Source organism: Acomys russatus, chromosome 8, assembly GCF_903995435.1.
Source record: "Acomys russatus chromosome 8, mAcoRus1.1, whole genome shotgun sequence".
In the NCBI taxonomy this organism is placed as follows: Eukaryota; Metazoa; Chordata; class Mammalia; order Rodentia; family Muridae; genus Acomys; species Acomys russatus.
Genome location: NC_067144.1, coordinates 64,375,700 through 64,391,612, shown reverse-complemented (window position 1 = coordinate 64,391,612; position 15,913 = coordinate 64,375,700). Strand labels below are relative to the sequence as shown.

At 39.7% G+C, this 15,913-nt stretch overlaps 1 protein-coding gene across 1 annotated transcript in view; it reads left to right on the top strand.

Moving 5' to 3' along the window:
- The first annotated feature begins 474 nt into the window (after positions 1-474).
- Cyyr1 (cysteine and tyrosine rich 1) overlaps positions 475-15,913 on the top strand; it is a 97,837-nt gene continuing 82,398 nt past the window's right edge. The window contains exons 1-2 of the mRNA XM_051150166.1: positions 475-913; positions 6,605-6,707. Of these exons, the coding sequence (XP_051006123.1) occupies positions 841-913; positions 6,605-6,707 (176 nt within the window). The 5' untranslated portion in view covers positions 475-840. The remainder of the gene's footprint in view (positions 914-6,604; positions 6,708-15,913) is intronic.

Genomic DNA, 15,913 nt, shown 5'->3' with positions numbered 1-15,913 from the left:
TGCGTAGGACAGTAACTACAGAGCAATCATGACTGCCAGAAACCTCGTTTCATTTTTTTCCCTCCGAATTTGCTTGAAATGCTTCAAGTACTTGATGGATAAATGTGTGTGTGTGTATATGTGTGTGTGTATGTATGTATGTGTATATATATATATTTCAACTCCTCTCAGCAGAGTTTCCATGTAGTTTGACACTTTGGGCTGCTGTCACTGTTATTCTTTGTGCAATTGCTTTTTAAATCAGAAAACTCCCATCTTCATTTGTTTAGACAGGAAACTTAAGTCTTGGTCCATTGCTTCAGTGTGGAGTGGGGGAGTTTTGTGATCCAGATGGGACAATAGACCTCAGGGGTTGGCTAAACTGTAGTAAAAGCCAAACAACTCGCAAGTTCCTTCCTGAGCCAAGCACTCTGTCATCTTATAAAGAAAAACTTAGCAAAGTGAGGAGGAGTCTGTCACCTCCCCACCCCCATCCCACTTTGGTGCCACCCTCGCAGATGAAATGTGAGCCTGGGTGGCCAGGGACGCCAGTGAGACTGCTTTTTGCTTGCCAAGTCAGAGCACCTTTGGTCGGAACAAAGCCCCTGGTGCACAGCTCAGCCAGGCAAAGACCACCACCGGCGCCCAGCTCCGCAGTCACCCGGCTTCCCTCCCGTGGGCTCTGGCTGGGATCATGGCCAGGATGGCTTTGGATCCTGCTCTCCGGAGCACAGCCCTGTCCACCTGACCGCCCCGTATCCTCCTCCGCATCGCTGCTGGGATTCCTGGCTGTCCCCTCACTCCAACCTCCGCCAGGTCTACCCGTCTGTGCTACAGAGCAGCTTGGAGCCACCGGCTTGGATGGATGCTCTGAGGCTGCCCCGGAGTCCAGGGGTACTGCTTCCGAAGTTGGTTCTGCTCTTTGTCTACGCAGGTCAGTGGTAGCCGGAACAGGGATATAGTGTCCAGGGTCGTGGGGCCAACGCAGGAATGTAAATGGCTGGCGGTTCCCTTAGGAGGCAACACCAGACATCCACACGCTCGAACCCCTGTCTCTCCTTTAACATTACTGATAGGCTGTTTTGCTTTTTTGTTGTTGTTGTTGTTTGGGAAAAAAAAATCTCAGAAACTGCATTTAGGGCATTTTAATCTGGCTAGTGTGAAAATACATCCAGGATTTAAGTGAACTTTGGTTGGGCACTGGCAGAGACTCTTTAAAATACTTGAAATTTAAAGGTAAAATTATTCAGAATAAACGCGTTAGTGGCTTGAGCATTTTTATCTCAGGCTGCTTACGTTTCGAATAACCCTTTTAGAGTCACTTACTTTAGACATTATTTCCGTATTTTTTTTTTTTAGAAGCCACAAAATAGGCTGAGCAAGAATCCTATGCTCTGAGCTATATGGTTTGGACAAGTTAGGATTTCAACTAGTTAGGCCAACACAACTTTCTTTTGAAAATGCGGTTAAACATCTGTTTGTGAGAGGCCCCTCATTTTCTTCCTTATAATTATTCTTAGTGGCAAATGCTAATAATTAATGAAGCAGAGTGATTTTCTTGCTCTGTGATTGATAGGGAGCCTCATATGGCCTTTCCCTGCTTATTCAAGTATAAAGTTAATTACACGCACGCTCCTGCTTCACAGGCAGTGCAGGCTTTAAACCATTTTGCATTTCTAACTTTAAAAGACAATGAAGTCAGAAGCTGACCCAGGAGTCTGCAGAGCCCTTCCCTTCCCCACACTTGTCAAGATGCTGGCTCTGAGATGAAGATGTTCTTCAACCCTGTCAGTTACAGCAAAAAGAATTGAATAGCATCATTGAATCAGAAGGATTGAATTCCTCACCCTGCTCTGCCAGGAATGGGTCCTCGCTGGGAGACAAATCTAATCTATTAGGATGCAAACTAGGGCCTGGGGCTGAGCACAGTTGGTCAAGTCCTAGCCTACCATAAACAAACATAAAGGATCTGGTGGTTTAATCCCCTGCACTGCATTAACCAGCTGTGGTGGCCCACTTCTGTAAACCCAGCAGTGGGGAGATGGAGGCAGGATCAGAAGTTCCATTGTCAGCTACGTGGTTAGCTTGAGGGTCTCCTCCCCCCACTCTGGCATATCTGAGACCCTATCTCAAAAATAACCACATTTTAAAAAGCAAATTAGTAAGTATCTGAAAGTTATCATGTTAAACATAGTATAAAGGATATTAATAGAAGTAGAACTTTCTCACTTGAAGAAAGTCCCAATTCTAGTAATTGTATCATTCCTGCTGTTTAGATAGTATACATTTTTCACATTCAGAGGCACTAAGTACCAACTCTATTCCTCTTTATCGCATATCAACATGTTCCTTTTCGTTTCATGAAAGCAATAATGATTTCCCACCTCTTCAGCTTCTCCAAGTAACACAAACACAAGCAAAGACCAGAGAACAATGTAGCTTTAGTGACTGCCTTGACACAGAAACGTCACGGAGACACAATTTCCTTGTTCTGAGTTTTTTCCCTGTGGTAGGCTAAAAGGCTTCAACTTCGCACTCTGGCTTTCATCCTTTTCCCACTCTCAGGACTAAGTGCATAGCTCCTCCAGTGTTCAGGAAACCAACAGCAACGGGCAGCATTTAGTGGGGTTGGTTTCCATAGGTAGTTTTTAAACTTTTCTTACTCAAATTCCTATCTAATAAGCTGCAGAGTAGTTGCAAGCCAACACTAGTCTGGCTTGGGTAAGAAATGATGAATTGATGAGTTCCTTGGTGAAAATTCCTGAACCTCGTATTTCAGAGGCTTGTTGGTACTAGAGCAGAGATCATGCTCTGAGTTTTCAGTAAGTGATAAGGTGAGCTAACACAATCTAATGTGGGAAAGCATGCATCATAGGAACAGATACAATCTTGGACTAGAGGTATCAGAGAAGAAAGGCATGTTGTTTCAAGAGAGTAAGCAACCCCTTTGGCTAGTTGCTCTTTGGGTAATGCTTATTATGTTCAGCAAAATAACCTTACAGGCAGGCAAGGTTATTAGACTACAGAAGAGGTCGGTCCATGTGCACTTAGGAAATCTGAATGAGGAAAGCATGGGAGAACAAGACATTTAGAGACCAGGAAGGCCCTGGATGAAGAAAGCATTAGGATATAGTATTAAGACAGACTGCGTAGTAAGATGGGTAATACCAACAATGGATAGTTTAATTTGAGTAGACCAAGAGGTGTAACTGAACACATGAGTTGTGCTTAAATGCCTGAACACTCTAATAAGTGAATTGCTCGTTTCACAATACAGAAAACCCCTAAGCGGATACATTGATGATGGCCTAGACATATTGCAACACGTTCATGTTCTATTTGATTAAACAAATAGTAAATTTTTCTAAGCTTAATGCATTGTGTTTTTTTTTTAATGGAGTAACTTTTGGAAAGAGATCCAAATGAAGTGTTTATATTATTGTCCACCCCCCACTGCAGGCTACAAAGACAGGATTCCACCAAGGTTTTACCTTCCGGTGCCTGTCCCTTCTGCCCCTCCTTTTCCTTCCTCACAGCCTCGGTAGCTTGCCGAAAGCATTTCTGAGCAAGGGCTTCGAGCCAGATAGCACTAACCTGTATTACATTCTTGATGGTGGAATGGGCAAGTATGCTGGAGGAACCTTCTAGATCACACCTTTCATCAAAAAGCACTTGAAGACATTTTTAACTCATTTTTTTTCAGAAACATTAATTTGGATATTAGAAGTGATGTTGTTGATCTTCAGAGGGCAATTGGACTGTTCCATTATTTCACAAAGGAGAAACAGCTCTGTGGAGTCTGAACTATGATCTCTACCATACTATTCTCAAGATGTGAGAAACTAACTAACTAACTAACTAACTAACTAACCGTGATAGTAGTATAGGCTTTGGAGTCTGGTTGAAGCCTCAGGTAGGAAGGGCTATGATTGTGAATACACTCGTCAGGCTGCTAAATTCACACTTTTCTGTTGCTTAATTCCGGGAACTAAACAATAGTGATCGAAAATGCCATAAAAATAATGAACAGTGTGTGACATGACATGGATGTTTGCTGCAAGAATTATCCTGGTTCTTGGCTAGAAAATTTGGGGCTTGGTTTCCTGTAAAGTTGGCTCACAGTATTTTGATAACACCATGTCCTCGTGTCAGCAGTAACAGCAATGAGTGCAATGGGGCAGCTGAGTCATTGAATTCATGGGAAGCTTAATTGGATGGCACTGTTCCTGGCCAGCACCACAAGTAATGGGGGCTTCATGATCTCAGTAGCTCTTGTCCCATGAAAGTCTTCACTTACCAGGAAAGTGGGACAGAGGGGAGGACATCCTACTGGGACTCTAGATGAGAGAAGCATGGGAGAATAGGAAAAAAGAAGGATCCAGAGGGTCCTAGAAACCTACAAGAAGAACATTATGATGGGCAGATCTAGGCCCAGGGTCCATGCTCAAACTATGGCACCAGCCAAGGACAATACGTGCAGTAAACTTCGAACCCCTACCCAGATCTAGCCAATGGACAGGACATTCTCCACAGTTGAGTGGAGAGTAGGGACTGACTTTCACATGAACTCTGGTGCCCCATATTTGACCACGTCCCCTGGATGGGGAGGCCTGGTGGCACTCAGAGGAAGGATAGCAAGCTACCAAGAAGAGACTTGATACCCTATGAGCATATACAGGGGGAAGAAGTCCCCCTCAGTCACAGTCATAGGGGAGGGGAGTAAGGGGAAAATGAGAGGGAGGGAGGAATGGGAGGACACAAGGGATGGGATAACAATTGAGAAGTAATATGAATAAATTAATAAAATATATTTTAAAAAAGAACAAAACACATCCCTGCTAAGCTCTGGAGATGACTCACTTGACTAAATGCTTGAATCCACTGAGCAACAAGAAATGGAGCTCGAGAAAGTCACGAAGAACACTGTTGCTGGGGGGTGGTGGCATATACATTGACAGTAAAGTCCAGAGATCTGACATTAAAGGTCATCTTCAGTGCTCATGAAGCCAGTCCAGCCTGGGCTACAGCAAGGTATATCTACAAAATAAATCAACAAACAAAAATAGGATGTATATTTTTGAAAATACTATTGTCAATGTAGTAGCTTCTCTCTTGGAGCTATGTGATTGATTATGTTTCTCATGTGGATTTAAGTAGAATAACAAAAATAATTTCCCTCTCCAGCCAAGTGGAACCTCTGAAAGTTCTTTTTGTTTATCTGTGACATAGAAATCAAACAAAGGGGAAGAAAATATGACCTTTCTCACTTTTCCCACAAACCCCACATTAATTAACACAACCAAACAGGCTGCTTTGCTTGCATCATGTCATAGGAAGACCCAGTTTGAAAGCTCCCTAATTTCCTTTTTTAGAAAAAGCAATAAAAGAACATGCGCCCATAAATATAATGTCTTGTACTTTCAATACTTTAACTTTGGTAGGAAATAAACACTTCACATAATTTATAGCATACAATTCACATTCCTTTCAGGAGCTGAGTTGAAAATGGCTTATTTTGAAATTCTAGAATATAGAATATAAATTGTGCTTTTTAAATATATACCTGACTTATACTGCTTGTTAAAGTTTAATGATAACCCTATACTATAAAATAAATCATTTAGGTGGAGGAAAGAGTTGTTTAAGGACAATATAATTCTTTTTTTAATATTTATTTATTTATTATTATGCATACAGTGCTCTGCCTGCATGTACACCTGCAGGCCAGAAAAGGGCATCATCAAATCACATTACAGATGGTTGTGAGCCACCATGTGGTTGCTGGGAATTTGAACTCAGGACCTCTGGAAGAGCAGACAGTGCTCTTAACCTCTGAGCCATCTCTCCAACCCCCAATGTGATTCTTATTAAATATTTTTCAATGCATTTTCTTGTTGAAAAGCACATAGAGAAAAGCAGTGTGGTCATATTAGATCCATTATATTGTTTAAAATGGAAATTACCTGCTTCACATTCTGCTGCATTATACTTTGTTGATTCTTCAATATAATATTTAGTAAACTGTCAATTTACAAGTTATTTACATGAACATCTTCTGTAACCAGCTCATTACCTTCCAAGTCCAATAGATCAACAGTATGCAGACTCAATTATATAATTGTATATATAGGAACTGTAATTATGGGGGTAAAAATAATGACATAAAAAGAGAAGTATGAATAAATTATCATGCAAATGTACACATTAGTTTTCAATTATCACTGTTGGTATAACTCATGTCAATAACACTTTCCATTAATTGTAGTCAATAGAGAATAAACACTCTAAAGTCAGGAAACCTTCTTGTATAGAAGTTATTATATGAACAATGTTGGCAACTTTAATGACTGATGAGTTGATACATTCTGTACGCGATAATCGTGTTCACCCAAAGCCAACTACAACTGCAGTGTTCAGAGAGAAGACTTGGGAAGAATGGCTTTCTGTCCACCCACCTAGTCTAATTGGAGAGAAAGACCAGTGTAGACCTTTAGAAACATTTTTGGAATTTAGAGTGTGAAAGTGAACATGCTAAAAACTGGTTGGCTGATTTGGACGTGAACAGAATAATTTTTACTTAAACTGTGATGTCACAACTTCCACTGCAATTATTTTTACTTTGTAGAGAATTGCCTTGCTCAGTGTGGCAAAGACTGCAGATCTTACTGCTGCGATGGAAGTACACCCTACTGTTGCTCCTACTACGCCTACATCGGGAACATTCTCTCGTGAGTAGTGCTCAAACTTGACAGTGCTCATCTTCCTTTGATCCAGTTACTCTTTCAAGAAACACTAGGTTACTAGTGCAGACAAGAGAGTGATGATTGTGGAGGAGATGGTGGCTCAAGTCTGTAATTCCAGCACTGGGAGACAGAGTCAGAGAGATTACCAAGAATTTAAAGCCAGCCTAATTATTTCCAGTCCAGTCTAGGCTATTGCATGAGATTTCATTACACACACACACACACACATACACACACACACACACACACACACACAGAAGCAAAAGATTGGTTATGGATATAAAATCTTTACTCAAAATTTAAGTGCTCGCCAATATCTTCTATATAGTTTTACTAGACAGATGTGTACATTAATAAAGTTGCCTTTATTAAAGGGAGTTTTTAAAAAAAGTCCTTTCGTTGTTTCTTTTGTGTATTAAGTAGTAATATTATTGATAATTCTTTCATGAAATGCTTTTGTCTCCTTTGTTGAAGAATGTATAAAGTCACATTTGTTGTTTAATTATGGTCAGCTTATTTTACCAACCATACCCTAAATTTTCTAATACATCCATTAGCTAAGGAAAATGAGAGACTATAAACAAATAAAACAATTGTAATATGAAATCTGTTATTTACATAATGCATATAAGACAACTCAGAGAAATAATTTAAAACTCAAGAGAAGGTAGGTGTGAGTAATGTGTAATCCCACCCCACACGCAGAAATGCAGACTGTATTAAGTAGGTGCCGTATTGGAGTAAGAATATATCTTATTCCTGCTTCTCAGCAAAGGACAATGGAGGCGATACCTGTCTTTAGGTTGAAAGCTTAGAAAATTCTTTTGTAGTTCTACTAAGCCCATGTGAGTGTGGTCTTCCAGCTCCTCTGCCTATTGATTTGAGAAGTGAAAAGCAAGATTGGAAGGGTCTCACTTCCACTGGTCTCCTTGCTGCTCAGTTGTGAGCACTGGTCCAGCCTCTGTCCTCTTCTGCTTCCCTCCTCCATGTGCACAGGGATGGGTGCAAACTCTTCCATTCCCATGTGGTTCTGCTTTAACTTCTGCCTTCTGATGGCACAAGAGGAGACAGAAAGTGTTAGGATTGGTCCAATGGCCCAGCTGCTCCAGGAACATGTCCATTGAGATGCCTGGGAACAGAATCCTCAGATTCTCAAAAGGGAGACCTGCCATACAGAAACTCTCTGGGACCCATGTTAGACCTGATATTAGAGATATGTTTGACTATAGACCTCACTCCCCAAAAATATGGCTTGGGGTACTCTTGAGGATGAAAGAAAAGACAGGATAAATTTTTTAAATGAAAGAGTATTAATTTTAATTGGAAATTAAATATTCAGTGAAATATAAATTAAGTAAATTTTCTGAATTTTCCCCTATGGAAGATTCAATAGGAGAGCAATGAGTTGCCTATCAGCATATTTTTTACAGGAATGCAGTACCTTAAATATAAATCTATAATGACTTTTATGATTATAGATCACTTATCTAAACATAAGATGATTAAAATCTTCTGATTAGTAAAGTACATTTTTAATTGATTTCTGAATGCCATGTGTTATTGCTCCAGTAGATATGTGTGTGGAAGCAGTGATGGATATGAATGAGTGAGTTTGGGATTTTCTGATCCAACGCCCTTGGTGCCTTTATCTGTGCACTCATTACATTTCAGGGTGCATTGTGCCCAATTTCTTAACTCCCCACTCTCCCTCAGTGGGAAATAAATATTGTGGATGTAACTATTAACCATCATACCTTAAATTTTTTAATTTGAAGGTATACTTTTTGTGGCTTAGATTAAAAAATGAAATTTACACCTTTCTGAACAACACAGTTATCTGGGTTATTAGATCCATGTACTTGTTATGCACCCAGGCGAAAAGGAATTGTGTTTTAGAAGGGAAAAGTAAACACAGATGGCATTATATTTCAGGCAGTTAAAACTGAACTTTCTGTCAAAAATAGAAACTTCTGAGTAAATCTCTTGCTAAACAATTCTTAGGGGAAAAAAAAACATTAAAATGTTTTTCCCATTGGATGGAGGAGGATACATTTTCAGGATTTCCAGTGATTGTTTAACATTTGAAAAGAGTTCTCAACTCCACCCAAGCTTTTTTTCTGTTATGTTGTAGTGAGTGCAATAGGGGAGGGGAAAAAATCAATTCTAAGAATGCTCACAAGTGTTTTTTTCTGCACATGTTTCCCAGTTTTGCTGGTTTGGAATTCAGAAACTATACTTCCTTTTTCTCAAGCCCCTGGGTGCATTCATTAAACATTGGAAACATCTTAACAGCAAGTTAAGCTTTCACGTAATCATAAAAGTAGCAAAAACAAAAGCAACGGAGACAATAAAAGATTGTACTGAATAATTTTATAAATTGGTTTTATCTCATGGTTTGTTTTCAAAATAAAAATGTTGCCTTAGTTTTAGACGAACTACGTGTTCTCTTCAAGGCTGCCAAATACAAATAGCCTCAAACACTATGAATGTAACATTTATATAATTCTTGATTGTTTCCTGGTTCTTCTTGCTGTAGGGAGTTTATTGTATGTATGTGTAATGACATAAATGTATATGAAAAAAAGTAAAGCAAAGAAAACTTGAAAAACAAAACAAAATAAAAAGTGATGAAGAGCTCAAATTATAAAACAGGGCATTCTGTAATATCTGTAAGTTGGTTAAGTGAGATCTACAGGGGCTCCCTCTGTCAGCCTCAACAGTGATCATAGCTGAGGAGAGGTATGTTGCTTGTTTTAAGACGTGTGTGTGTGTGTGTGTGTGTGTGTGTGTGTGTGTGTGTGTGTGTGTGTGTGTTTACAATGAGATGTTTAGAGAAAGCTTCACAAATGGCATTTGATAAGAGTTTTGAAGGAAGGGTACATGTTTACACAAATGACCAGTGAAAGAGGGGAAATTCCTTGCAGACAGAGAGACTCCTGCACACGCAGCCAAAGATAGAAGCAAGGAAATGATCTTATGACAAGATCCATCTTGTTCAAAGCAGCAGGAGGGGAACATTAAACAGAGTCAGAGATGGAAAAACATGGGTCAGACAAAAGGTTGATTGGTATTAATAGACTCTCACTGGTCACGCCTCCCAGAATTAAAATGAAATAATTCCATATTTGAGTCCATGTAGTGTGGACATAGTCTTAGATAGCACTAATAACATAGAGAGCAAGGAACCCCCAAATGGAGATTTAGCGTATTCCGTAGATAATGAGGGCCACTCTGAGACAGGGCATCACTTGGAACACTTTAGGTAGACTACATGACCTGATAATTATTTCTATATTTAAGGACTTCTAATAATATGAACAACCACTTGAAGTTTAGAAGCCTCCCCACACTTAAAAAAAAAAGGAGAATTTGATTTAATTTGATAAATAAGAAATTTATGACCAGATTGATTTACAGTCGTTATTCAGCAACTCTTCTACAGAGAAGATGGTACCCTGACGGATATATATGTAAAGAGACACCTGCACTTAGGCTGTTGGTGGAAACTGACTGGCATTCCCTAGAAGTGGACCCCACATAAAGCTGTGATTTGTACTCTTTAGAACTGGTAGAATCCAAGGGGATACGGGGTGTTACAGAGTTACTATTTATTGTTATCCACTGGAACAAACGAAAACATGACCTTACAGAAAGTATGGACACTCTACCAAGTCAGAAGCCACTGCACAGTCTTAAATGTGAGCCAGACTGGCTGGGAGATCATGTGAGACAGACCATCAGTTGTAGAACTTAATTCCCTAACTCAAAAACAGACTTTTTCCGGTCTGCCACTGTAAAATGTAGATCAAGCCAAGCACATCATCTGACAGCAAAAAACATCCCCACAGGAAGAAATCAAGAGGAAGGACTAATAATGGAGATCCTGGTGGGATTCAGTTTTTTTTTTTCCTCAATGAAATGTGAAAGATGTAGTATCCACAGTTTTTGGGAAGACAGCTAATAAATATCACTACCATGATTTTAGAGCCATGCTATGTAGGGAAGCAAAACAAAGTTAGAAGATAAAGGTTTTACATTTTCAGATGACATATGTGACCCTATGGTCACAAAGTAGTTGAGGATGCTAGTTAAACTCAAAAGACATTTGCTTCAGTTAAGAACAGCATTTAAATGGAAATAAAATTATTTTTGTTTCAGAAATTAAAAAAAAAAGCTCTGAAAAGTGAGCACTGGGCACATCAATGTTTGTGGGAGTTCTAGATTGTTTCCTATTCCTGTGATAAACCCCACAACCAGAAACACCTACGGGGAGGAAAGGGTTGTGCTTACACAGTCCATCACAGAGAAAAGCAAAGACAGGAACCAAGAGTCAAGTACTGAAACAGTAACCATAAAGGCATGGCTTTGCTTCCCACAGCTGGCTTGGCTTGCTTTCTTTTACAACCCAGGAACACTAATCCAGAAGTGACACCATCCCTAGTAGGTGTGGCTTTTCCCCATGAACCGTTAGTCTACAAAATATTGGCCAGTCTATTGGAGGCAGTTCCACACTTAAAGTTTCTAGGTGACTCTACTTTTTGTTGCATTGATTATAAAAAATACTAACAAATATAACAAAAATAGTGAAGGTCTCATTTTTGTTTTACTAATAGCACCGTGATGAGCCACCGCAACAAAAAAGATGATACTAAAACAAAGGTGAACTTAATTGAAATTATAACAATAACTTCTGTTTTATCAAAGAAAAGAGTGGGTGTTTCTCTCAGAAGACATTATATATTAGGGATTATTTCATTAACAGCAAATATAAATGAGTTCATAAATGAAGCTCTTCAGACAAATTCATTTTCTACTCTAATTGCCTTTATAAATGAAGTCTACTTAACATAACTATAATTTGTTTTGAGAAAAAGTAAGTGAAGTTTCTAGGACATAGTCTCAACAGATTATTTGTACAAATGCACTCCAACTCTTCAGAGGTCTATACCAACTGCTGTGGGATGAAGCCATCAATAAAGCACAGATCTGCTCATGTGCTTTTTAGGAGCACGTGGGTAGCAGAGAGCTCTAACTGAACAGGTTGCTTAGCTTGCTCTGGTTGGTGGGGCTGACAACCTGGCAAAACCAAAAAAGAGCAAGCCTCACTCTGTCCTGAGCATCCTCAATGGCTTCTTGAAGAGGAGATATTCTAAAATCAAACTGAAGAGCTGGGCACATCACATAATTGCTGAAGAGCTTGCCTAACATTCACAAGGATCTATCTTGGACCTCCAGCACTGCCTAATCCGAGTGTGGTGGCACAAGCCTGTAATGCCAGCATTTGGAAGTTGGAGGCAGCGGGGGATAGGGATAGGAGTTCGAAAACCTTCCTTAACTATGAAGCATTCAGAACTATCCTAGCTGCAGGAGACTCTGTCATAAATAAGAAAATCTCAAAAGGAACTGATAAAATATATTCCACATTCCTAAAACATCTAGAAAACTACTGATAGAGGGGAAATTTTAGGTTACTAGATCATCTTAATAAGGTCAAATCACTGTGCATTTATTACCACATTTAGTGGCGTGCAGTTAGATGCCTTCTTTTAAAACCAGCAGTAGATAAGCCTGTCTGTCACTGTACTGAAAATCTCAACTAGCATGACCCACAGATAGTATAAAGAAGGTAAAATAATTGGAAAGGCAAAAACTAAACTCTTGTCATTTATAAATGATGTGATTTTAAAACAAATACCTTTTAAACGAATAAGAAAATTTCACCAAACAGGAAGCATATACCATCCATGTAACAAAATTAGTGGATTGCTATATGCAAGCAACACATATTAGGAAACCTAATGTGTATGCAAATAAACCACCTAAGGGCCATAAGAAGATGAGCGTCCTTGGCTTATATGCAGAATTTCCTGGCTTTCATCCCCATCATCCTCTCACCCCCCAAAATACTCAAAGTAAATAGTAAGTAGTTCCATATATGCCTGACATTTACGGAGCAATACGAATGCATAAAAAATCAATAGTATTATTTACTTTTGTGTTAGTGGGACCAAAACACCAGGCTGTGTGACCCATTATGCTTGGGCAAAATCTCGCAAGTAGAAGGGAGTGTGTGGCAAAGGACCTTCCTCACTGTTGCTGGCAGGAAGTAGAGCAGAGACAGGAAATGGTCATGGATAGTATATTCCCACGGACCTGCGTCTAGTGGCCTCCTTCCTCCAGCTCAACCTCACCTCCTCACATTTCCTAAACTTACCAAAACAGCACCACACCCTAGGGATCTAGCCTCTTACATATGTAACTATGAAACTATTTTTATCCAGATCATATCAAAATGAATGGAAAAGAGAGGCCGGCATCATTCTGTGCATGGGATGTGTCAATACTAAACCCTGCCAGTTCTTCCATCACTATCTGTCAATTCCAATCTATTTCAGTCAAAAACCCTTAGAGCAGCTTTTTTATTGCATTTGGAAAACTGTGCCTAGGGTTTATGTGTGATAAAGATCTTAGGAGACTGAAAATGGTTGTAATAAAAGCACAGAGAACAGACATTCCCCATAGACATGATAGATATGAATATTTACCATACCCCTATGATCCCAGTTACTCAGGGGCTTGAGGCTGAGTGAACATGAATCCAAGGCTAGCCAGGGCCACATAGTTAGAGCCTGTCTCCAAAGGGAAAAGAGTACCTGTGAGGTGTCTCTGTAGGTAAATGTGCTGGCTGAGCAAGGCTAGCAACCTGAGTTTGGTTCCTAGAATCTACAGTGAAAAAGAGAACAACCTCTTTAGATTTGTTCTTTGATCTCCACATGTGCTGCTCTATCACACACACACACACACACACACACACACACACACACACACATGGCTCTCATAACACACATCACATACATGCACACACATCACACACACACATACACACACACACAAACACACACATCATACAACATGCACAAGCACTGCCACCACCACCAATAATCATCATCACCACCACTACCATCATCACTGTCATCATTTTAAAAATAAAATATACTTAATAGAAAATAACTTGTGTGTTACTGAATTATGGATCAAATGACTATAGGGCTTAGAAATTTTCTAGTAGACCCACTCCTAATAAAGCCCATGGTCACAGCTGAAGCACCTGATGCTGCACAGGGCACCATGTCCCAGTGTTTCCTGTATTTTATGTGTTAGTCAGAGCCCATTGCTGTAGCAAAAACCTGGAAAATGCAATTCAGCAAAAGAAAAAGTTTGTTGTGATCTATCATTTCTGAGATTTCCATTCAAAATGGTTACTTTGAGCCTGAGGCATTACTGGGATGTGTACATAAGAAGGTCTCTTACCACATGGTACCCAGGAAGGAAAGAGGGAGACAGGAAGTGCTCAGGGTCACAGCACTGTCTTCAAGAGTACACTCCCAAGCTCCTCCTATTGACTCCTACCTCTAAAACGTCTCACAAGTCAAAACAGCATCAAGCTGAGGAACGAGCTTTTACCACATGGACTTTGGGGCCATTCCAGACCCAATTGTGTCTTCACATTCCACTATGCCTTCAAAGTGCCCGTCTCTCTGTGTGTGACATAGTCAGGCCTTGCTTTTTTTTTTTTTTTAAATGGGGAGGGGCTTTGTCTAAAATAATTTTAGCTAATTCTAGATTAATGTAAGTATATAGGTTTCACTTAAGATCAGTGCAGTTCTATAGGCTGTAGGCATTCAACTTTCTATGAAGGTCTCAAGATGAGGTGAATGAACATGATACATCACTGTCACTAGCAGGACCTTAACACTGTACCTGAGAAGATCCCTTTTCTTATCCTCAATAGCTGGACTAAATGCTCTTCTCTTTGCTATGATAAGACAGCCCTTTCTCCACCCTATTATTATTCATCAGTTCCTAAGGACACTGTTTGCCTTTCTATGCTCCAGACCTGCATGGCCAACCTGCCAGTTGGCCAAGCCACCACTGAAGCTCTTGGCTCTAGAGAATCAATAGCATATCATTTTAATGTGAGTCAATTCTCCCTCAAAGCATGAACACCTTGAGAGTGTGTGGGCATTAAATTATTAACATGCATCATCTGGATAAATATTTATTTAGAAAACTCAAATCACAATTTGAATATGTTATTGGCTTCTGAGACTATCTTTCTGTGGAATACAAATTAGGTACCATCAGAGCAAAGGGATGAGAGTCACTCATCACTTCCTAATCACACTGTTTATGATAAATTAGAATTAGATGAGAGGGACTGGAGCTGAAACGCTGATTTGATTATGATGATTTAACTTCTGTGTTTCCTGGCGGGTGTGCTCCCTCAATGAGGCAAAGTGATCCACCAGCCGCAGACTGTTATGGCAATGGGCTCCTATGCATCTTTATTCACTTCCATAATTGGGGGAGATAAAATGGTTTATTGAGGAGGAAGAAATTATGTAAAGAGAGTGGTTTCTTTTTCTTTACTCCATTGTATCTGAAGAATTCTGGCAGACAGCTGTAAACCAGAATACAACCTCTCCCAGCTGTCTCCCAACTGCAGAATGTTAGGAAGAACACACTTCATAACTAATGAAAATTTCTGCAGGCAAATAAAGATAACCTCATAAAGTCTAATAGGATTCCATCTGAAGTGCCTCGGGTAGAAGTATGCGCTATTTAACCCACAGAAGCTGTGTGACTCAAGACAAACGGAATTTGTGGTTTCTATACCATTGTAGTGGAAAGAGGCAGACGGAATTAGAGCTTACCTGTAAGGAGAAGAATGCCTTGGTGCACATCACATAAAAATACCGAAGACATCACAAATTACTTCGAACATATTTCTGTTCACATTCGCACTGGCAAGAGGTCAGCAGATCAGGATCTCTCTATGCTACATTTTGCAAAAACAATAACTACCCGGGGCTGCAGAGAGCCAAGTCTGAAATGGTGGAAATGCATTCTTCTCTCACAGACTTCAGAAACAACGCAAGATCAGGCCCCCAGCTATTACTGACAGAAAATTCCAGAGTTTCTACATTTTTATTTTTCTAAATTTACTTTTGATGATAATATATTAATTGCACAAGTTTACGGAGTCCAGTGATTGATATATACAGAAGACTAATAGTGATCAAATCCAACCTCCCTCTATCAATCTACCTTCCACTCCCAGCATATGCTATTGCTAGTCTATACTAAAGATACATTTCTTGTAGTTTCTACATATAAATGTGATATTTTTG